Source organism: Plasmodium brasilianum, chromosome 13 (genome assembly GCF_023973825.1).
Source record: "Plasmodium brasilianum strain Bolivian I chromosome 13, whole genome shotgun sequence".
Lineage (NCBI taxonomy): Eukaryota > Apicomplexa > Aconoidasida > Haemosporida > Plasmodiidae > Plasmodium > Plasmodium brasilianum.
In genome coordinates this window covers 510,179-533,697 of record NC_090126.1, presented here as the reverse complement: position 1 = coordinate 533,697, position 23,519 = coordinate 510,179, and the positions used below count along the sequence as shown (strand labels likewise).

The 23,519-nt window shown below is 29.6% G+C and overlaps 4 protein-coding genes across 4 annotated transcripts; 3 read left to right on the top strand and 1 right to left on the bottom strand.

Annotated features, from left to right (window-relative positions):
* Positions 1–363: 363 nt before the first annotated feature.
* On the top strand, positions 364–3,686 carry MKS88_004801 (IMP-specific 5'-nucleotidase 1; the record flags this gene model as incomplete). The annotated part of the gene is made up of 9 exons (XM_067218006.1): positions 364–466; positions 766–1,002; positions 1,123–1,187; positions 1,490–1,640; positions 1,808–1,940; positions 2,257–2,474; positions 2,649–2,726; positions 3,197–3,365; positions 3,569–3,686. 9 exons carry the CDS (start codon positions 364–366, stop codon positions 3,684–3,686), a joined length of 1,272 nt encoding a protein of 423 aa, XP_067071182.1.
* Positions 3,687–5,424: 1,738 nt separating this feature from the next.
* MKS88_004800 (shewanella-like protein phosphatase 2) lies at positions 5,425–6,661 on the top strand (the record flags this gene model as incomplete). Its single annotated transcript, XM_067218005.1, has 2 exons — positions 5,425–6,312; positions 6,614–6,661. 2 exons carry the CDS (start codon positions 5,425–5,427, stop codon positions 6,659–6,661), a joined length of 936 nt encoding a protein of 311 aa, XP_067071181.1.
* Positions 6,662–9,671: 3,010 nt separating this feature from the next.
* On the top strand, positions 9,672–13,178 carry MKS88_004799 (uncharacterized protein; the record flags this gene model as incomplete). The annotated part of the gene is made up of 1 exon (XM_067218004.1): positions 9,672–13,178. The coding sequence occupies one exon, from the start codon at positions 9,672–9,674 to the stop codon at positions 13,176–13,178; it is 3,507 nt and encodes a 1,168-aa protein (XP_067071180.1).
* A 1,367-nt stretch (positions 13,179–14,545) lies between these two features.
* Positions 14,546–23,477, bottom strand: MKS88_004798 (uncharacterized protein; the record flags this gene model as incomplete). The annotated part of the gene is made up of 5 exons (XM_067218003.1): positions 14,546–14,703; positions 15,001–15,933; positions 16,203–16,359; positions 16,616–19,980; positions 20,102–23,477. The coding sequence occupies 5 exons, from the start codon at positions 23,475–23,477 to the stop codon at positions 14,546–14,548; spliced, it is 7,989 nt and encodes a 2,662-aa protein (XP_067071179.1).
* Positions 23,478–23,519: the final 42 nt, after the last annotated feature.

Sequence of the window (23,519 nt, the reverse complement as noted above, 5' to 3'; positions counted from 1 at the left end):
CCTCCACATTAATTTTTGAAAAATAAGCATTGCTCAAATATATATATATTTATATATATATAATAAATAAATTATTTCTAAAATGTAGATAAAAATTTTTAAGTCCATTTCCGTTACATTTGATAATATGTGAATAAAATACCTCGACTAAGTCTCACATGTTATAGTAACATTTTTTATTTATATTCAATTATTTATGGAAGTACAGCAATTTTTTTTTTTTACTATATAACTCAATTAAAAAAATTTTATTGGTATTTCTTTTCACAGTATACTTTTTAAAATATTCATAATTATAATAAAGCTAAGAAAATTTTGTAGATTTTATTATACTGAAAAAGAAGGTTATTTTTATTTAAAAAAATGGAAGAAATAGACATTAATTCATATGACAAGAATGAGGATATGGAATGTACCTTTTTTGAGCAAGAAAAGTATGATATATTGGCCTTATCCGATAGAGGCGGTAAATATAAAGGACAAAAAAAACAAAAATAAAAATGAATAATATAATATGAATAATATCAAATGAATAATATAATATGAATAATATCAAGTGAATAATACAATATAAATAATATAAAATTAAAAATGTAATTTGAATAATAAAAGATGAATAAATAAAAAGTACCACTGGGCAAGAAAACCCAAGTGAAAAAAAAAAAAAGAAAAAAAAGCATTTCTTTATATATGTAAATCTTACATACAATAGTTAAACAAACACTCGTCTATTTGCTATGGCCATTTATTTAAATTATTTTACAGTCATTAATTCACATATGAAGAAAAATATTATTCACTGGAATAATCGTTATAGTTATAACCAGTTGAAAAATAAAGACAGTTTAATCATGTTTTTAGTTAATATATTTAGGTCTCTTTTTCTCTCAAACTGTATTGACAAAAATATTGATAATGTTTTGTTAAGCATAGAGGAAATGTTTACAGACCATTATTACAATCCTATGCACAGCAGATTGAAGTATTTAATAGACGATGTTGGTTAGTTTTTTTTGTAAAAGTGTAACCCCGCTTGTGGCTCTATATACGTACGGTGTATGTATGCTTGTATGTATGTGCACGTTTGTATATTTTTTTATCCATTTGAACTTACCTAGCAAGTGTGTGATAGAGAAAATTATAAAAATGGAGAATTAGATAGAAAGCACTTTTTAATTGAAAATTTCGTTAGGCATATTTTTTACAAAATTACCCATTACTAAGGCTTTTCATACATATAATAAAAAATACAGAATAACAAAAAGGTTGTATGCCCCTCCAACATTTAATGAAGTTAGACATATCCTCAACCTTGCTCAGGTATGTAAAAGGCGATTAATAAGGACGAAAAATATCATTTGAATTAATGCTTATAAACGATGCAAATTATAATAACACTGTTATTACCACCATTATCACTGTTACCATTATTATTATTAATAATATTACTAATCTTATTTGTTTCTTTCTTATTTTTCTTCAAACAAAGATCTTATCTGTTGAAGATGGACTGGATTTACTAACTTTTGATGCAGACGAAACATTATACCCAGATGGCTATGATTTTCATGATGAAGTTTTAGCTAGCTACATTTCCAGCTTGCTAAAGAAAATGAACATAGCAATAGTTACTGCCGCTTGTTAGTATAGTCGCATGCCGAAAAAGGACTTAAGCACACATAAATAAATAAATATATATATATATATATATATATATATATATATATATGAACATATATATGTACATAAGTAGTTGTGTGTGTATGTCTCAGTTTTATATGCCTTATAAAATTTTTACACTTTTAAGCCTACAACAACGATGCGGAAAAATATCAAAAACGGTTGCAGGAATTGTTAAAATATTTTTCTAAGCATAATATTGAGGATGGATCTTACCAAAATTTTTATGTTATGGGGGGTGAAAGTAATTACTTATTTAAGTAAAAAAAAAAAAAAAATATAAAAAAAATATAAAAAAGATAATAAATAAGATAAAAAAAAAATATATTAAAAAGATAATAAACAAGATAAAAAAGAGATAAAATAGCTTATAAAATGTCCATTTTTAGTTACTATGATATATTATATGTTTACATATATATGTATGAATTTTCACATAACTAGGAATGAAAATTTTGTCACATATAAAACGATGCAAATAAGTTTATTCTTTTATGTAAAAGCCCATTTACAAAACTTTAAGTAGTTTTTATTTTATTTTTTATTTTCTCTGTGAGAATTTTTATTTCTTTTTAGATGCAATGAAAAAGCGAACCTATATTCAGTACCTCAAGGTGAATGGAATCATTATAAAAAGCATGTAGATGATGAGACGGTTCAGAATATATTAAATATATCTCAGAAATGCTTAGAACAGGTGATTACAGATTTTAGACTATGTGCACAAATTCAAAGAAAAGAAAAATCAATTGGTCTAGTCCCTAATAAAATGCCATCATTAAATAATAAAAATGGTAAAACATTACGTTTTAACTTACATGTTCGTTTCAGGGGAATTTCTTAATGCCTTCGAATTAAGGGGAAAAATTAATGAAATAAATAATATATTGTGTTATTGTGTTACTTTATTAATTTGTTATTTTGTAATTTCTCTATTCTGTTATTTGATTTTTTTTTTTTTTTTTTAGAGCAAAAGAATTACATGATAAAGTACGAAGTATTAGAGGAGGCTGTTATTCGCGTGAAGAAGGAGATTATAAAAAATAGTAAGTGCAAAAAGGATACCCTCTGGTCGCATACATACATATATATATTTCTACATATATGCATTTGCTCTTGTGTGAATATTTTGATTATTTTTAAAATTAATTTCTTTTTCCATCCTTTAAATAAGATATTCTAACTCTTTACAAAAAATTAGCGTTTTCATAAATGTTTTTTTTCATTTTTCATTTTTTTTCATTTTTCTTCATTTTTTTCATGTTTTTTCATTTTTCTTCATTTTTTTCATGTTTTTTCATTTTTCTTCATTTTTTTCATTTTTTTCATGTTTTTTCATTTTTCTTTATTTTTTTCATGTTTTTTCATTTTTCTTCATTTTTTTCATTTTTTTCATGTTTTTTCATTTTTTTCATGTTTTTTCATTTTTTTCATGTTTTTTCATGTTTTTTCATTTTTTTCATGTTTTTTCATTTTTTTCATGTTTTTTCATTTTCTTTCTTTTTTCTATTTTTAGAAATAGAGGTACCATACTGTGTATTTAACGGAGGTCAGGATTTGTGGGTGGATATAGGGAATAAGGCAGAGGGGTTAATAATCTTACAGAAATTATTAAAAATACAGAAAAAAAAATGTTGTCATATTGGTGATCAATTTTTATACTCAGGAAATGACTTCCCCACAAGGTGAGCATACACACATGCGTTTACACGTATGTGTATAGATACAGACGTACAAAAACACTTGCACAATACATACATCCGCACACACATATATATATGTATATGTAGACAATATTTTGATGTTATTGCACATATCGATTTAATTTAAAACAATTATCTTAAACCATTTTCCAAAAAATTGCCGTATTTGTGTGTTCTCTTTTCAGGTTTTGCAGTTTAACTTTATGGGTTAGTAACCCACAAGAAACAAAGGCCTGCTTAAAAAGTATACTGAACTTAAATATGAAATCTTTTGTTCCTGAAGTTTTATATGAAAACCAATAGCTCGCATTAAATCGTCTTTCGTTAACACATGGGACGTTTGTAATGTATTGAGTAGGCCCTCATATATAAGTATAAACATATACATGTACATATATATATATGTGTAAGGAACCTTGCATACAGCTTCAAGTGGAGAGGTAAAAAATTTTTTCTTTAAAATTTCTCGCTGCTTTTAAAATAAAGAAACAAATTTCTTTAATATATTCCAATTAAATGCCAATTAATTTTTTTATTTTTTTCACCCGCTCATATTTTATGCGTACACACCTTTCGCGAAAAATGGAAAAAAAATGAAAAAATGAATAATGAAAAAATGAAAAAACAAAGCAAAAGCCGAAGAATAAAGGTGAAGCAAGTAAAAAAGAAAGAACGATTTCTTTTAAATTTTATTAAATTACTAAAAAATAGCTTTTATTTATATTTTAAGTGTTGCTCTTTTTTTTTTTCTTTTATCACCATTTTACCCGTAGAAAGGTACCTCTTGTAAGGATAATTAAAATTATAGTAATACATGGAATGACATATTTCAAAAAATGACTCTAAGAGTACTTGCATATTTATTCATGATGTACTATATATTCTTGTAATTTTTTTAAAAAGCGGGAGCTTATACCTTTGATTATGTGTACATGTGTTAATCTACTTAGGCGCTTGTACATTCTGTGCATATTTTATGTATAATGGCGTATGCAGTTTACTTTGTATGTTTGTTCGTTTGTTGCTCTGTCCTTCCTTCCTTCCTTCCTTCATTCATTCATTCCTTCCATCCTTCATTCATTCATTCCTTCATTTATTTTATTATTTTTTTTTTTATGAAAAGTCATTTTTGAGCTTTATGTGAAAACATAAGATAATGCAGAGCTAAAGTATTAATATTTAATGTTATATAAAAATAAACAATAAACTTAAAAAAAAAAAATTTATTTTCTTTAAAACATATCCGCAGAATATGTCTTCCACTTGCATATATTTCGATGCAAAATGAACTTTTTTAAAATGTATTCCTAAAAAAAAAGTGAACATTCATTGGTAGTGTTCTCGTATAATATTCATTGTACATGGGTTAATATATGTATGTATGTATGTATGTATGTATGTATGTATGTATGTATGTATGTATGTATGTATGTATGTATGTATGTATGTATGTATGTATGTATGTATGTATATATATATATATATATATAATATATATTTTTACCATCAACCTGGAAGGGTATTATTTTTTTTAACTTGTTTTGTTACATTTTATTGTAGCACATATTGAATTATTATTTTTTTCTTTCACTTTCTCCCAAACTTATTGATATCTTACATTTTGCGGATTTACCGGAAATTACGCTTTCGCTGTGTCGTCCTGTGGGTCTTTCTCCCCTTTACCCTTTGAGTAAATATTTTTAACACCAGCAATTTAATTTTTGTTCCAAAGGGACTAAGGAATTAGATCCTCATTTAAGTTCACATGAACATACAGTCCTTTTGACCTTGTATGAATCAAAATATATGAATGTGCTTAAATTTGCTAAATGCTTTTTGCGTGGTTGATCATTTCGTTAGTGTTTCCCATTTCGACCTAATGCTTTCAAGATAGTGTACATGCATATATATATTTAAGTACACCCTTATGTATATGCACACACATACACTTATACACACATGCTTACTCACACATACTCGAACATAATCGTACATACCCGAATACCCTAACACACTTTAAATACCAGCTTATCGTAAGAACATGTGGTACGCAAAAATTTTATTCCTTTTAAATTACTTAGTGATACTATTGAAAATAAGTTATGTACAAAATTCCACAAGTTTTTCAAATATAAAGTGGGATCATGATTTATATAGTATAGGTGACATACATGGGGACATGGATGCTTTTTTAAAAATTTTGATAAATGAAAAAATAATTGATGAAAATGGAAATATAATTAAAGAGAATACATTAATTGTGATGACTGGTGATGTATTAGATCCAAATTATGATGATATAAATATTTTATTTTTTATTCAAATATATAATGATAGAGGGAAAGATAGTAATTCCAAAATACTACTGCTTTTAGGTAATCATGAAGTAAAAAATTTGTGTTTAGATTTTAAATATAAAAAATCGGATAAGGGTAAATATAGAAATAGAAATAATATGTTTAAGAAAAATGAAATTTTATATAATTATTTAATGAACAGTCCACTAGTTGTAAAAGTAAATGATATAACTTTTTCACATGCAGGTGTACTACCTTTTTATGCTTTTTATGGTATTGATTTTATGAATGAAGAAGGGAAAAAAGAAATAAAAAATAACTGTGAAGTGTTAAAGGAAAAAAGAAAAAGGAAAGAGGAACTATGTATTTGTTGTGAAGATGGACCAACATTAACTAGGTACTATTCTATTGTTAATGATAATATATTTAAAAGGTCGATGGTTTGTTCCACTCTAAATAAATCCTTAATTATGTTGAAATCTAGCAGAATGGTTGTTGGACATACCGTTCAAAAAAATAAAAGAGTTAATAGTTTTTGCAACGAAAGGCTTTTATTAGCTGACACAGGCATTAGTAAATGGAAAAAAGGGGTTATATCTTATGTGCAGTATTTTAAGGATGGAACGTATGTGGTCAGATATATTGATAGATGAAATGAGGATGTTTTATTTTGCTTTATATTATCATATCTTTATTTTGCTTCATTTTGTTTTATTTAGCTTTATTTTATTCTATTTTATCCTTCTTTTTTTTTTTTTCTCTTTTTCTCATTTTGAATAAGGCGCTTTCCTATAACGGAAAATTTGGCGTAGCCGTATTTTCAATGACCACGAATAGCAGTCATTACTAGGGCTATGATGTGCCATTCCTACGTTAATACTTCTATTTAACTAGTTCTTTATGTTTTTTCCAGATAATATGTCCACATTGAAGTGGTATAATAGTAGTAATAGTTGTGCCTACGACAATTCGGAGTGTTAAAATATTGGACATGCGGGAAAAAATTGTAAGTCCGGGGTAATATATGCGTACATATATATATGTAATTGTGCATACGTAACTGTACATGCATGAATGTACATAAGTACAAGTATTCCTATGTACGTATACATACATATATATACATATGCACACGGGTGAAACGAAATGAATATATTTGTCCGCTTTCAGTAACGTCGATATAACTGTATTTACCTTTTCATTTGTGAAACCCATAAAAAAAATGGCGCTAATATATTTTTTACTGTCATCTTTATTTTCTTCCACTTTTACCAGTTCTCGTATTTTTTTAATCCATCACAACGGTGCAAATTTTTTTGCTTACAGAAAATTAAAATTTTTTTTTTTTTTTTTTTTAAATTATTTAATGTAATATAATTTACTATAATTTAATTTAATATAATTTGACTTCACATAATTTGACTTCACATAATTTGACTTCACATAATTTGACTTCACATAATTTGACTTCACATAATTTGACTTCACATAATTAGACTTCACATAATTTGACTTCACATAATTTAACTTCATATAATTTAACTTCATATAATTTAACTTCTTTGCGTTGAATAATGAAAAGTGATAGCACGTGCCCTTATGGCTGCGGAAAATGCATGTGCTAAGTAACAACTTAGGTACGTACACGTATGTATATAAGCATATATAAATATATATATATACATGCACTATATACACATATGGATATAATATATCAACGCAAAAGTGAACTTCTAAAGAAGCTGCACAAGAGAAATACACTAAAACACGATAAGCGGTAGTATATAATATGGGGGATAACGGGAAAAATTTTATTTACTATTCGAAGACACATTTGTAAAAATGCGATTTGTGTAAAATACGGGGAAGGAATGTATATATATATATGCACGTGAAATTTCTTTTACACCTTATTTTAATTTTGAGGAGAGTTTAAACAAAAAATTTTAACAATTTTTCCTTGGTTATGTACAACTTGCATTGGAATTTTTTGCTGTTTTTACATTATTTGTCTATTTTTATTTTATTTTTTTTTAATGGATTTTCATTGCATCATTCTGTTTGAATCATCATAAAAAACATTTTTATATTTCATCATAATGCTTCATATGCGTTGCTCATCCATTTCGTCTTTCCTCGCTGTTATATATTTTTATTTTGTATTTTTATGTCACCCTTTTATTGTTTTAGCAAGCACATTGAAATATATATATAATATATATATATATATAATACATGCAAACATACATAAATACGTACATGGTATACAATGTTAATCTAGTTGAGTCATTTTATTCTTTATTTTTCTTTTTTTTCTTGTTTTTTTTTTTTTTTTTTTCTTTTTTTTTCTCTTTATTAACTTGCTCCTTTTTTAAAATAGTTCACTAGTCATATACTTTGTAAAATTTTTTCATACTTCACTACTATTTAGTATTCGTTATTGTATTTTTGGTTATATTTTAAATTTCGACTTTAAATGTTTTCTTTTTCACCTGTTCGTTTTTTACCATTATACTAATTACCATTTTACTACACTGTAATTTCTTTAACGTTGTAATATTTATTTTTCTTAACACTGATTTCTATCATTTTCACATCCTGCCATTTTCACATCCTCTCATTTTTACATCCTGTCATTTTCATATCCTGTCATTTTCACTCCCTGCGATTTTTACTTCTTGTCATTTTCACTTCTTGTCATTTTCACTTCCTGTCATTTTCATATCCTGTCATTTTCATATCCTGTCATTTTCACATCCTGTCATTTTCACTTTCTACCATTTTCACTCCTTGTCATTTTTACTTCTTGTCATTTTCACTTGCTGCTATTGTTACGCCATACATCCATCTTCATACCTTTTTTTTTTGTTTGTTTGTTTTCCCTTTTCCACTTCTTTTATTTTGTTAGATTTCGAAGAAGAAAAAAACATAATTAAATTTATGCTGTTATTATTTTTTTTTTTTATTGGACCATTCCATACGTATCGAATTTTTTTTTTTTTTTTTCTTAATTTTTTCATTCATCATTTTGTTCTCTTGTTTATTCCTTTTTCTATTATTTATTGTTTTTTCTTTCATTTGTTTGTTCTTTTTTGATTCATTTGTTCATTCCTCTTTCGTTCATTTATTCATTCCTCTTTCGTTCATTTGTTCATTCCTCTTTCGTTCATTTGTTCATTCCTCTTTCGTTCATTTGTTCATTCCTCTTTCGTTCATTTGTTCATTCCTCTTTCGTTCATTTGTTCATTCCTCTTTCGTTCATTTGTTCATTCCTCTTTCGTTCATTTGTTCATTCCTCCTTCGTTCATTTGTTTATTCCTCTTTCGTTCATTTGTTTATTCCTCTTTCGTTCATTTGTTTATTCCTCTTTCATTTTTTCCTTTCCTTGTGCTTATGAGAAGAAATAGTGAAAGAAATAAATAAAAAAATGTAGATTGAAATTTACGAATTCGTAAATATAAATATATATATATGTATATTAAATTGAAAAGTGTTATTTGAACTATTTAAATTTTTTTTTTCTGTTTTTTGTGAAGTTATATAATTTATAGCTTTTTTTAAAATTTGTTTTAGCGTTATTTTGGCTTCATTTTGACGATATTTTGACGTTATTTTGACGATATTTTGACGTTATTTTGACGTAATTTTAATTTTTTTTTTTTTTTTTTTTTTTGTATAAGCATATTTTTGCAATTTTTCAAGAGTCAAAATGATTATATATAAAGAATGATCGTTCTTTGAACGAACGTACTTATAGATATTTATATGTATGTACGTATGCATTTATAGTACATACGCTCATATATTATGTACATATATGATCTTCATTATAAATAAGATTATTCCCCTAAGCCTGCTTATTTGTTTGAATTCCCTTTTTTTTCTCTTTCTATTTCGTTTTCTATTTCGTTTTCTATTTCTTTTTCCTTTTCCATTTCCTTTTTCCCTTTCCCTTTCGTGTTCTCTTTTTTTTTTTTTTTTTTTTTGAGTGATGTTAAAAGGTACCTGTGACTTGGATGATATCAGTGATGATGATTTTGTAAGTGAGAAGCAAATATTTCAAGGGTCCAATAAGACAATCCTAAGCCTCGAATCAATTCATGTTGTTAAAGGTATTGACAAGAATGTTAAGAAAAGAATTGAAGAAGGAAAAGTATATCTAAGTGATATAAGTCCCGTAAAAAATGCAGAAATAGAAGAGGCATTTTTGAAAAGTTTATGTGATAATGCTTTGAAAAATAATATTATTAGCAAAAAAAGATATTACAGCAATAAGTCAACGAAAGAGTTAAATATAAAAATTGAAGAGAATTATAAATGTTTTAGTTTAGATAATTCGAGTGCACATAGTGCTGGAGGCCATAGGGAGGGAAAGGGCAACAAGGATGGCAATGATTACAACTATAACAACAATAACAACGATGATGGTGATAATAATAGCATAGGGAGTATGGCGGTCAAGCGGAGTACCAGTGGTGGTAGCGATGAGGACATAAAGGGTAGTAAAAAAAGCCATAAAAAAGATGATAAAAAAGACAATAAAGTAGACGATAAAAGAGATGCAATGGATGATAACGTTGACCTGAAAAATTGTAATGGTGAATACCAGAGTGAGTACAACAGCTCCAGGAGGAAAAGACCCTTAGCAGGGGATGCTCAAGGTGACAGCTGCAAAGAGGAAGAAGAGGAGGAATCACTATCACCATACTACAATAAAATTAACTCATTTGTTAAAAGAAATTTCTCGGCAAGTATTTTTGAGAAATGCTCATTTAACGATTTCCCAGATTTACTAGAAAGAGAAACAATGGATTATATAAGAAAAAGAGAAAAAAAATTGCAAAAAAAAAGAGTGAATGCAAATTTAGAAGCATTGCGTTTGCAATATATACCAATAAATAATGATAAATTTATGAATATTCCAAGAGAAATTAAAGAAAATATTTTAGCTTTATTTGCGTGCATTATAATAAAGCATATTGATTCATTTGATGATATAGAAGTTCAAAATAATTTAGATGAGTTATCAAAAAATTTTTTAAAAAAATTATCTGAATTATTGGTAATAGACTCAGTAGCATATCAATGTATAATTAAACCATTAGAACAAAGGGAATTAATAAGAGATATAACTGGAGATAGAAAAATATATCAGTTATATGAAAAACCGTTTGTTGATAATTTATTAACTCAAATAGAACATCTTCAACCACTTATTGACGTAAAATTTAAAAAGGTTGTTGAAGAATTAAATAATGAAATGGATTTTTGGCAGAATGATCATATAGATGAACAACATAATAATGAACATTTAAGTGATGACAAGGAATACTCAGATAGTGATATATTAGAGGATGAAGATGAACTTGATGATAATAAAAGCGATATTAAAAACTTAGCTTCCTTCCGTGGCAGCTTTATTCAAAGAGAAATTGATGAAACATACAGTGGTGAAGCCATAAATGACTACTTTGCTTTGAGTAGAGGTGGGGGAGGGGGGACTAACAACATGAGCAGTCACACCGTACGAACCACAAGATGCCCGGGAGAACTGCAGGGGAAGGTGCCAAACAGTATAAGCAGTGGTAAACCTGCGCGATATGCGAAAGCTAGTCGAAGCAGCCAAAACGATCAAGTTGAGTCAGCTGGTCAAGTTGAGCAAGTTGAACAAGTTAGTCAAGTTAGTAGAGAACGGAGTAAATGTGCACCGAACTCAAGCAACTGTGATCAGCTCGCAAGTGAGGACCCATGTAGTCTTGATGAGGAAAAAAAGATCACTAGCCAAATTAGTATCAGCGGAAAAGATAATACCACTGGGGCCCAAAAATGTGGAGAAAGGGAGAGAAAGAAAGAGAGCAAGGATGGGAGTGGAAGTAGGAGCAAGAATGGATACGATAATGGTTGTGAGAACGATGCGAATAAGGACGAAGGATATTGCGACGGTAAATGTATTAGTAAAGAGGATGATGAAGAAAAGAATGGTGATAAGAATGGAAATGCCAACAAACATGGAAGCTTAAATAACAACGAACATGGCAACAAGGAAGGTTCGGGGAAGAAGGCAAATAACAGCAAATTGAGCTTTTATATTGAAAAAGACATATCAGAGAAAGCGGCAATGGATTATGAGTGCAAAAGGGAAGGTGCAGACGACATACAGTCGAGAATAAAGACAAATATAAAAAAATGTGATACATTCGAATATGACAACAGTATATATGATGAAAGTGATATTGATAAGCACTTAAATCATGGAGTACCAACAAGAGGTCCAGAAGTGAAATCTGTGTTACTAAGAGATTTAATTACAACATATATAATGACTGGAAATAATAATGCACGAATACAATTATATTTTCAAAAATTTGCAAAGTGTCTAAAAATTAATGAACTGTTAATATTAAGGATAGAAGAAAACTTAGCAGCAGATTTAATAAATGCATTACAAGCATCAACAGATGAAACATCTAAAAGGAGAAAAATAAGAAGAATGAAAATAGCTGCAGCTGCTTTAGGTGGTGGTGCATTAATAGCATTTACTGCAGGGCTAGCAGCACCAGGTATTATAGCTGGTTTAACAGCATTAGGTGCAGGTGGTAGCAGTTTAACAGCATTTTTAGCATCAGCTAGTGGTTTGGCTTTTATTGTTTCTTTATTTGGTGCAGGTGGAGCAGGTTTAACAGGATATAAATATAGTAGAAGAATAGCAAATATTAGAACATTTGAATTTATTATGTTAAATGGGAATATTTCAAAATCTTTAAGTGTATGTGTATGTGTAAGTGGAGAAATTAAAACGGATGATGATATAACGACTCCATGGTTAGATGTTTTTCCAAATTGTTATTGTGATTTATATGGATTGAAATGGGAAAATCATTTATTAAAAACTTTAGGATCGTTAATTGAAACTATGTTATCACAAGAATTTGCTATAACAGCTAGTAAGATATGGTTACAGTATACCATTGCTAGCACATTAAGTGCAGCTTTAACTTGGCCCTTAGCACTAATTAAATATGCATCAAATCTTGACAATGTATATTTATTAATAAGAGAAAGAGCTCAACAAGCTGGTCGTATTTTGGCAGATGCACTTAGCGATAGAAATACAGTTGGTCAAAGACCTGTTATTTTAATTGGTTACTCAGTTGGTGCTCGTGTAATTTTTTATTGTTTAAAATATTTATATTCGAAAAAATTGTACAATATTGTAAGTAATGCAATTTTTATTGGTTTACCTGCAACTACTAGTAGTAGGGTTTGGGAGAAAATTAGAATGGTTGTAACGAATCGTGTTATTAATGTTTATTCAAAGAATGATTGGCTGTTAGGCTTCTTATATAGATACATGGAATGGAAGTTAAGCGTCGCCGGGCTTATTTCGGTGAAGGTACCAAACATAGAGAACTACGATGCTAGTGGCATCATACACAGTCACTTGGACTACAAGAGAAAGCTCAAAGACATACTTAATTTGATCAATTTTGACATGTAAGTTTGGCTTCCCAGCTGTACATATAATATGTGTAAGTAATATGCGTATGTAAGTATATACGTATGTAAGTATATACGTATGTAAGTATATACGTATGTAAGTATATACGTATGTGTGTACGTGTATAAATGCGTACATGTGGCACTTAATGTTTACAAACGTACAAGTGCTAGCAACGAAGAAGGAGAAGAGGGAAACAGGAATATAATTATACCCCCCCCCCTTCACTCATCTCCAAGGGTATAGGTAGTAGTAGGGTTGCATTATGGCCAAACCCCGTAGCTGATCAAAATTTAAAGAAGTAACATGCGTTTGTTATATTTCGGCCCAACAAAATAATTTGTTTAGTCGTAATAATTTATCTAGTTAATACCTTTATTTATCTCGTTATCTTTATTTATTTTGCACTTTTTTTTTTTTTTTTTTTTTTTTTTTCAACAGTTGCCTCCCATTTCATGCTTTGCGCTTTTATGCTTTATCTTTTTCTTTAATTTTCATATTTTTGCGTGGGGTTTGAATTTTTTAAAATGTTATTCACCTATTTTTCATATAATGTATTTTGCACATATTATTCTCATGTTGTTCACTTACTGTTTACTTATTAGTATATATGATAATTTTTTGTCATAAAAGGTCTGCTTCACTGCACTGAAAGAGAAACTTTCAAATATGAATATTTTATGAGCTGTCAACTTATCAGCTACCAATTATTTGCGAATATAAATGTATTTAACTGCTCTGCTATTTACAAAACTATGCACCACTTACTATCTACTTGTTGTCCTCTGTTTTTTTGGGGAAATAAATCCGCAGCTTTTCTTTAAATTAAAAATTAAAAAAAAGGCAATACGGAAAGAGCAAACTGTTCTTTAATAAAATTTGCATAAATTTTTTATAAAAAAAGAAAAAAGGAAGAGCGGTGGTTCGAAAATTTATGAACATTTAAAAGCGTATATATATATATATATATATATATATATATACATATATAGAGGCAATTTAAAAACGAAAAATAGGTGGGGAGAAAAAAAAGTACACTGTTTTACAAACGGGACCACTTGTAAATACAAACACGCACAATACATATATATAGATGTACGTACGTAAGTATATTGTGTACACATTTATTAGCATGTACTTATGTAAGCACATGTACCGTACGCGTATCCCCACATGAGCATATTCACATGAAGTATTTTTTAAAAATTTAAAAGGTACTACGATTTCGAATACCATCGTCATATTTTTTATTTGAAAAAATAAAAATGTAAGATTGTAAAATTGTAAAATTATTTGCTTTTAAAATAAAATCAAAGCTTTTTTTTTATAACTATCAAAATAAATGATGTGCAAAAATTGTTCAAAAATTAAAACAACGTTAAAATGTTGATTTCAGGATTTTCCTGGTTGGACCTATAATCATCCATATTATATTCATCTTCTTTGTCATCAAAAATGCTCAGGATATTTATTTCTGATTCGCCAGCTGTCCATGTTTTATTCTTTTTCACACTATTATTATCACCTGCATTGGGAAACGTTATAAATCACGTGTGTATAAATGGGTATATATCATATGTACTCACTGGGGTATATGCATGTGTGTGTAACTTATGTACGTACGCGTGTATGAACAGTCTGTGGGGCATTTTCGCATGGGAAAAGAAATGACTCATAACATTTATAGCACTTTTTGCACCTCACACATACATGGGGCGTGGTGATCATACATATAACACGTATGCAAGAAAAAATCTTGCACATTTATATATATATGTGTATGTATGTGTGTATGTATGTATGTATGGAAAAAGCCAATTACCACTGTCACTGGAGGAGGTGGACTCATAGTACTTGTAGTGTGTTGAGTTATCAATTTTCCCATTTTCATTTTCATAGGCATCGAGATCAATTACTTTATTCTTTTTTATAGCTTCTTCAATTTTGGATGGATTTATTTTTTTTTCTCTTTTATATTTATCACGAATTTGTTTATCCGAAAATTTTGGCATTAATGCTCTAACCATCATTAAGTCAATACCAAACATTTCAATAGCTTCATAAAATTTTTCAGTTTCTTTATTTGTCCATTTACATAATTTGTTTTTTTTATAAGCATTATTATATTTTTCTATTTGACAATTATTCAAATTTTGATTAATTTTTTTTTTTTTTTTCATTAACAAACTTAAATTATCACAATTATAATTTTCGTTTATTAAATTATTCGAATTACATTTCCTTTTGTCATCATATATAATTTCTCCATTCTCATTTATGTTTAATTTATTCGAGTAATTCGAGCTGCACGCGTTCAGAAAATTCAGGAAGTCGTCGCAGTTGCTTTCGGCCATTGGGTCTTCTGGATTTGCCACGTCTGTTACATCTGCCACGTCTACTACGTCTGCCACACTCGCCAATCTTTCAGTGCCTTCTTCTTTGCCCACCTTTTCGTGTGCTGCTTCATCCACTTGCTCACCATATAATGAAGCATTTTCTTCCCTTTCCGTGTTATTAAAAATGCAGTTAATAATATCATATTCACCTTTACTTGCATAGTTATCATTTTGATTTATGCCTACTTTTCCTTCATCATATGACATTAAGATATTAATATCGTTGCTTTCGTTTCTATCCTCTCCTCCTTCCACTGAATTGTTACCACAGTGCTCTTCGCACGTATCTTTTTTGTCTTTTCTTTTATTCCTTTTCCTTCTGTTCTTTATCACTAGGTCCCAAATGGTGCATCCGTTATCTACACAGGTGCGCAGGGATAAACATGCATAGGTATATAAGTGTGTTTGTACGTGTATGTACACGTACGTATGTATATCCATGTATGCATATATGTACATCCACGTATGCACATGTACGCACAGGTGACTGTGTTCACATACATAAACACCTCTTACTCTTAACATACATAAATATACTCAGACATGCAGGAAATACAAAAGGAGATTATACTCCCACACCCACAAGACATTTATACGTAAAAATATGTATTCACATATTTAACATTACCACTAACATCATTAACGGAACTAGCCTTTTTTTTTTTTTTTCTTCTTATCTTTTTATTTACTAACTCTAAAAAATGAGAAGCATTATTGAAAAATTGTTTTTCCTTGGGACCACCAACTTCAGTATCTTCCATCACTCCGGGTATTCTATGAATGTCCTGAAAATTAGGAGCACCCAACAGGCGTATAAATGTGTACATATAAAAAAATGTATACAACATGGGTGCAGATAAAACGAGATCAGTCATGTGTGCTTAAATCTTTACACAAGGAGGAAAAAAAAAAAAAAAAAAAAAAAAAAAAAATTCTCAAAACGTTTAGCACACAAAAACTATTTACAAAAAAAGCAAATTTATATAATTCTTAAAATGTATATATATGCACATATGTATGGGCGGGGCTTGGATTCCTTACGGCATCAAAGTATACAAGGTTTTCGTTCAACTTATTTTCCTCGAACACACGACCAGGATAATAAATCAAATTATTTGTATTCGTAACGCAGTTAACATCTTCGTTGTTGTACATATCCGGACTGTTATGTTTCCCATCGTAATTGTTACTGCTATTATTGCTGCCCATACTGATGCTGATATTAGTGCCGTTATTGGCACTATTGTGGGGGTAAAAATATATGGTGTTATTATTATTATTATGATTATGATTATGATTATGATCAATATCATTGTCATTATTTCCACAATTGTTTACGTAATTTAAGGTGCCATAATTTAAGTTCATATTCAAATCACTGTTCATTGTTTCGTTTAAATTAATAGTATGATGCTGTGCTGTGGTAGTTATTAAGCTATTGTAATTATTATTTACCGTTTCTGATCCCAAAATATTATTTTTTATGGTACTCGTAGTTTTTGTATTTTCATTAAAATAAGATGTGTTATTTAATTGCCTATTTTGATGATCATTCTTATATAAATTGTTTTCAAAATTGTTCCTATTTACATCCATACTAAGCGTATTGCTATTATTTATGTACATGTTCATATTTTTTTCATGGTAATAATTTTTATCATAATTTAGACCTTTTCTAATTTCGTCTGAATCCTTTGCTATTTCTTTACAACAGCCACTATAATTACTGTTATGGTATACATCCCCGCTAATCGCACTCTTACCGTTGTTATTACTGCTACTAGTATTGTTATTGCCACTACCTCTATTATTGTTATTAATGAAATATTTTTCCTCTTTTAAACTCATATTTGCCTTCATTTGGTTACTATTAGTATAACCGTTTGGGCTTATATTTACTTGACTTTTGCTCATTAAATTAGGGCCACTTGCATTGTATCCATATGCCCCCTTTCCGCTCTGAGAAGGAATTTTGTTGATCCTATTAATATCATAGAACCCGCCTACACCGACAATGCTGCTTGTGTTACTTATACCACCTGTACCACTCACCCCTTTTACATTATTGTCAATGCTTGCAAAGTTATTAACGTTACTAATGTTGTCACTCTGATTATACATCTGGTTTACGGAATAAAATGGAGATGTGTCCTTATCAATAAACGTCAAATTATTTTGCTGTACGTTTTTTTCTTTAACCATCTTTTCGTCTAAATTGGTTAAGTTATAATTATGTATTTTATCCACATCATATTTCCTGTTCGTGTGTTGGTACATGGTGGTGGTATCATTGCTTCTCACTTCATTGTAATAATTGCCCATATTATAATCGTAATCTCCATAACGATTGTTGTTGTAGTAAGACTCATCGTTTAAATAACTTACGTTGTTCATGCTTTCGCTTTGGCTGCTTACGTTTCCTATTTGGCCGCTTACGTTTCCTATTTGGCCGCTTACGTTTCCTATTTGGCCGCTTACGTTTCCTATTTGGCCGCTTACGTTTCCTATTTGGCCGCTTGTGTTTCCTATTTGGCCGCTTGTGTTTCCTATTTGGCCGCTTGCGTTTCCTATATGACCGCTTGCGTTTCCTATATGACCGCTTGCGTTTCCTATATGACGGCTTGCGTTTCCTATTTGGCCGCTTACAATCCCACTAAAATTGGTTATGTTAGTATCTAAGTTGTTTACTAAGTTTTTCTTTTTAAGTTTCTCATTAGTAGTGTTCTGGTAAATTGCTTCATTTTGAGCACTACTATGATTAGGTACTTTATTATCCTGAATATTTTTGATCTGTTCATAATTTTTCCTGTTGTTATTTGTCCTTATATGGACGCGATTAGTTTGGTTATAAGTTCTTATGTCTGTGATACCTCCTGCATATTTGTTCATATAATTGTACGAGGCAAATTCGTTACTGTTCCCTTTCGTCAAATTACTCGAGTTCCCTAACATCTGGTAGTTCATCGCGTTACTGTCACTATTACTATTATTGCCAATATTGTTTATTGGAATAGTATTACTAGTTAAGTTTCTTCTAATTACATTTTTACTAATAATGTTTCCACTCCCCATTCTGCTGGTAATAACTCCGCCTGCAGCAAGTGCGTTAGAGCTAATTCCGCCAGCAGTAACTCCTCTAGGGGTACTTCCGCTTGGTGTTGTAGCTCCAGCTGACATACCCCCCGCCGCAACGCTGTTACTTGTAAGGTTTACGTGGTTAGTGTTCAGGATCTTAATTCCTTCCTTGTCCAAGTTTGAGTAAAAAGTGAAATTATTAACAACTGAATTGTTCATTAAAGTGTTCGATACACCGAAAGGATTCATACTCATGTCGTTATTGTTCATCACGTTGGGTGCATAATACATGCATTTTTCGCTATTTCCGTTTAGTAAATTAGTGCTAATGTGGTTAACATTACTATAACTGTTTGCGTTACCGCCAGCATTACCGTTAATGCCATTAATAAAATTTTTTTTTTTTTTTTTTTTTTCCATCAACTTTTCAGCCTTCAACAACTGTTTGCGTCTTTTATCATATAATTTCATCATCATTTTTTTTTCTTTCAATTTTTGTTTTTCATCTTTTTTCATTTTTTTCCTTAACATCTCTTCAACTTTAGTTTTATTCTTTTGTCTATAAGGTAATAAATCATTATCGTTCAAATGGACTTCATTCAAAGCGTGTCCATAATTTCCTGTTATTGTATTTTTGTTATATCCATGGTATATAAATTGTTCTGCATTTATATTTCTATTTGTCAAGTTCAAATTGTCCATGTTGCCAACGTTATCACTGCCGGGGTTATTAATATATCCTCTGTTGAGGTGGATACTACTGGACGCACTATTAAATATATTGTTGTTATTGTTATGGCTGCTGCTAATGCCATAGTTACTACCATTCATGTTATACATGTTTGTATCGTTCATGCTTAACATATTATTATGCAATTCGTCATTATTCATCGAACAGTTGTCTTTATTTATACTAATCGATACTTCACCAGCAGTTGCTACATTGGGATCACTATTCATAATGTTTTTTATTCCTTCTCCGTTTATTTGAATCCTATTATTATCACTGGCACTACTAGGAACATCATTAATATTACTCATGGCGCTAGGATTAGTCAATCCACTAGTATTATGTATGCTGCCAACGGTAATTCCAATTATACTCGAATTATCACCGTGTGAATAGTAAGTCATTACATTGTTATGCTTCCCTGGAAGATACAAAGATGCTTTGTTATCATTTTGAAAAGATATCGTACAAGAATTGCCACTGATCATATTATTCGAAAAAACGTTGTTAACTCTATTGTAAGATGGTGCCATGTTATTATTTGAGATATCCCCATTTTGGTAGGGATGATTATTCATATTTGTAATATTTTGATAAATAGCTGGATTATAATTAGGGTCGTAAAAAGAATTTGTATTTCTATACATATAATTATTATTCATCAATTTTCCTTGTTCCATCTGCATTATATCCTGTTTATTTTTTTTTTTTTTTCATTTTACCATTTTTTTTTTCTCTTGTGTTATCAAATGTTGGTCCACTCTTATTTAAGTTGCATATTGCATCGTTCACATAATGAGAGTTGTTAATAACGTCTGCACTGTTTATGTTATCTATAATGTAACTCATATTACTACTGTTTATGTCGTTCATACAGTTAACACCGTTCAAGCCGCTAACATTGTTCATGGTGCTAACATTGTTCATGGTGCTAACATTGTTCATTCTGCTAACACCGTTTATGTTATATCCCAAGCTATTGTTAGAAAAATGCTGACTCATCATATTGTCTAAGGCCTTAATTCTTCCTTTAAATCCACTGGGCCTTTCTCCATTCATACAGTTTACATCACTTTTATAATTTTTCGCTACAGCTGCATTTACATTATTTGATAAAATTTTATATCTATTTTTTTCTTCATTGGAAAGTTGTTTCCATAATTTGGAAACATATGAATTTTGTTGAGCTAAGGTTATACCCATATCAATATTTTTCTCTTTATATTCTTTTCTTTTTTCACGTGCAAATATACTGAATGCAGTAAATTTTCTTTTTTTTTTTTTTTTCTGCAATAAGAAATTTTCTTCATTTATTTTTGATGCTTTAGCAGCCCATTCTTTTTTCTTTTCGTTACTTAAACTATTCCATATTTTTGCAACTGCCGATGTTTGTTCTGTTAATGAACTACCTAGAAACACTTTTTGGTTCAACAATTCTTTTCTCTTTTCCCTTGCAAACAGTGTAAAAGATGTTATTCCTCTAACAGATTTCTTCTTTACTTCTTTATTCTCTTCTATCTGGTTAGTATCTCCCTTGAAATTGGTACCATATGAAATATTGTAGTTACTTGTGCACATGCTCACATAGTTGTTACTATAACTAGTGCCAAAGTTATTAGCGCAATTAGTGCCAAAGTTATTAGCGCAATTAGTGCCAAAGTTATTAGCGCAATTAGTGCCAAAGTTATTGACGCAATTAGTGCCAAAGTTATTGACGCAATTAGTACCAAAGTTATTAGCGTAACTATTGCCGATAATTCCACCCATATTACCACTAAAACTACCGGCAACCTTGCTATGCGTCTCCTTTTTCTTTTTCTTTTTTTTCTTCTTCTGCGCAATGCTAGAAAATAAGCATCTCCTGTTAATGCTTCTCCCAATGTTATGAATCAAATTATTTGTCTCCTTAAAATCTTTACAATTGTACAGTTTCGGTATTAAATTTTTTAAGGATATATTTAGCACAGAGTTACTAGGGTAAAGTGAGTTATTGCGCCTGTGGTAAATCCCTCTATACGCCAGGGGATTATACTTATTATTACTCCAACTGCTACTGTTATTGTTGTTGACGTTACCATTTATGTTATTGTTACTGATATTAACACCACCATCATCATCATTCCTGTAGCTTCTGTTGCTCCTCTTCAAAAAATACAACTGCTGCATGCTCTCTTCGAACAGGTTATTCTCTTCTTTACACTTTAATTTCTTCAATTTCCTTCGTAGATTTTTTAATTTCAATAATAGTTCACCATTTTCATATTTTGCATTAATCTGATTAAATAATTTTGCATATATTTCCTTTTCACGCATAAGGAAATACAAAAAGAAATCTTTTTTTATGTAACGTACTTTATTCATTTTCTCATTCTTTACAATAGCATTCATAACATCCTTAGTATTACATAGGAAGAAATATAAAAGTTTTTCATTCTTTATAATTATATAATAAACATTTTTTACATATATATATATACTGTCTATATCTATATCACCAATTATATTATTTTTACTCAAGTAGTTAAATATTTTCTTTTTAATATATTTTTCCGAATTCTTATATCTTTTTATGAACATGTTGGATTTTATTTCCTTTATTTTGTTGTAGTAAAACTTGTAAATGCTCCTCTTTCGCTCATTCCCCCCATCTCCGCTGTGGTTCCTCTCTTTATTCTCATCATCATCATTTTCCTCGTCATCACTCACTTCTTCATCATTCGCCTCGTCATCGCTTTTATCCTCATCATCCTCCTGATTATCATTCTCCTGATTGTCATTCTCATTGTTATCATTCTCCTGATTGTCATCCTCCTGATTGTCATTCTCATTGTTATCATTCTCCTGATTGTCATTCTCATTGTTATCATTCTCCTCGTTGTCATTCTCATTGTTATCATTCTCCTCCTCTTCCTTCTCTTTTTCATCATTCTCTTTGTTGTTGTTCCCCTTCCCTTGTCCCTCGCCATCCTCATCGCCTTCATTATCGTTGCCACTGCTCCTCTTACCTTCGCTGCTGCATTTATTGTTTTTTTTGGTATAATCATTATTATTATTATTACTACTTTTGTCATCATACTCGTTGTTTTCCCTATCATTATAGTCCTTATTTTCCCTTGTGTCCTGATGGCTATCTCCATCTGTACTATCCCTACAACCTTCATCCGTATTATGGCTATTATATTCATTGATATTATCATTCACAAGGTCGTTACCATAAACAGTGCGGCATGTGCCAACAATGTGATTGTATAACGACCCTAATTTATTAATAAGACTTACACTGGTTTGACGATTCATATTAATTATACTATGCACATTTCTCACAATGTTAATATGGTATAAAATTTCTAGGTTACTGAAAAAAGGAACGTTATCCATTTTACTCCTATTGATACTTTGAAATGGCGTACTGGATAATTCATTGTTTAGACTTATCTCTCTCAAATAAATTGTATTGTCCCCAGGATCACTAAAGTCCTGATGGCTATTACCACTGCTGCTTATTCGTTTAGTTTCCTCATAATCAATTGTTTTCGTATAATCGTTAACTTCTTTTTCAATTAAATTAATTACTTCTTTTTTTTTTTTTTTTTTTTTTTTCTTCTTCTTTTCAACTAGATAATTAACATGAGTTATTATTATATTGCAAATATGACACAGTTTCTTATAATACTTGCTCTCTTTTTGTAAATAAAACTTCATAGTTTGTTGGAAATAAATATCTACAAATTTTTCTGCGCAAACTATCATAATATCATCTCGGGTAGAAATCGCCAGCCTATTTGCTGCACTACATTTATTAAGGGGATAACCTCTTTGTTTATTATTTTGTTGGAGATAATTCTTACCTATAGTATTACACACTACAATATGTATGGTGTCAAGTATTACATTACGTATTAAATTTCGGGCGGTATTACATATAAGGTTATGTAAGCGGTTGTATATATTGCATATTTTGCAAATATTATAAATGTTATTACATTCATTCATATACAATAAATTAAAATAATTTCTTAAATTTTGGTCTAAAAAATTTTCGTTCTTTTTAAAATCTGCCATATCAAAGGCGCTTCCTCCTTGTTCAACTACTTCCATTATGTTTACCCCTTTTTTTAAGCTTCTCGTTACGCCTTTTTT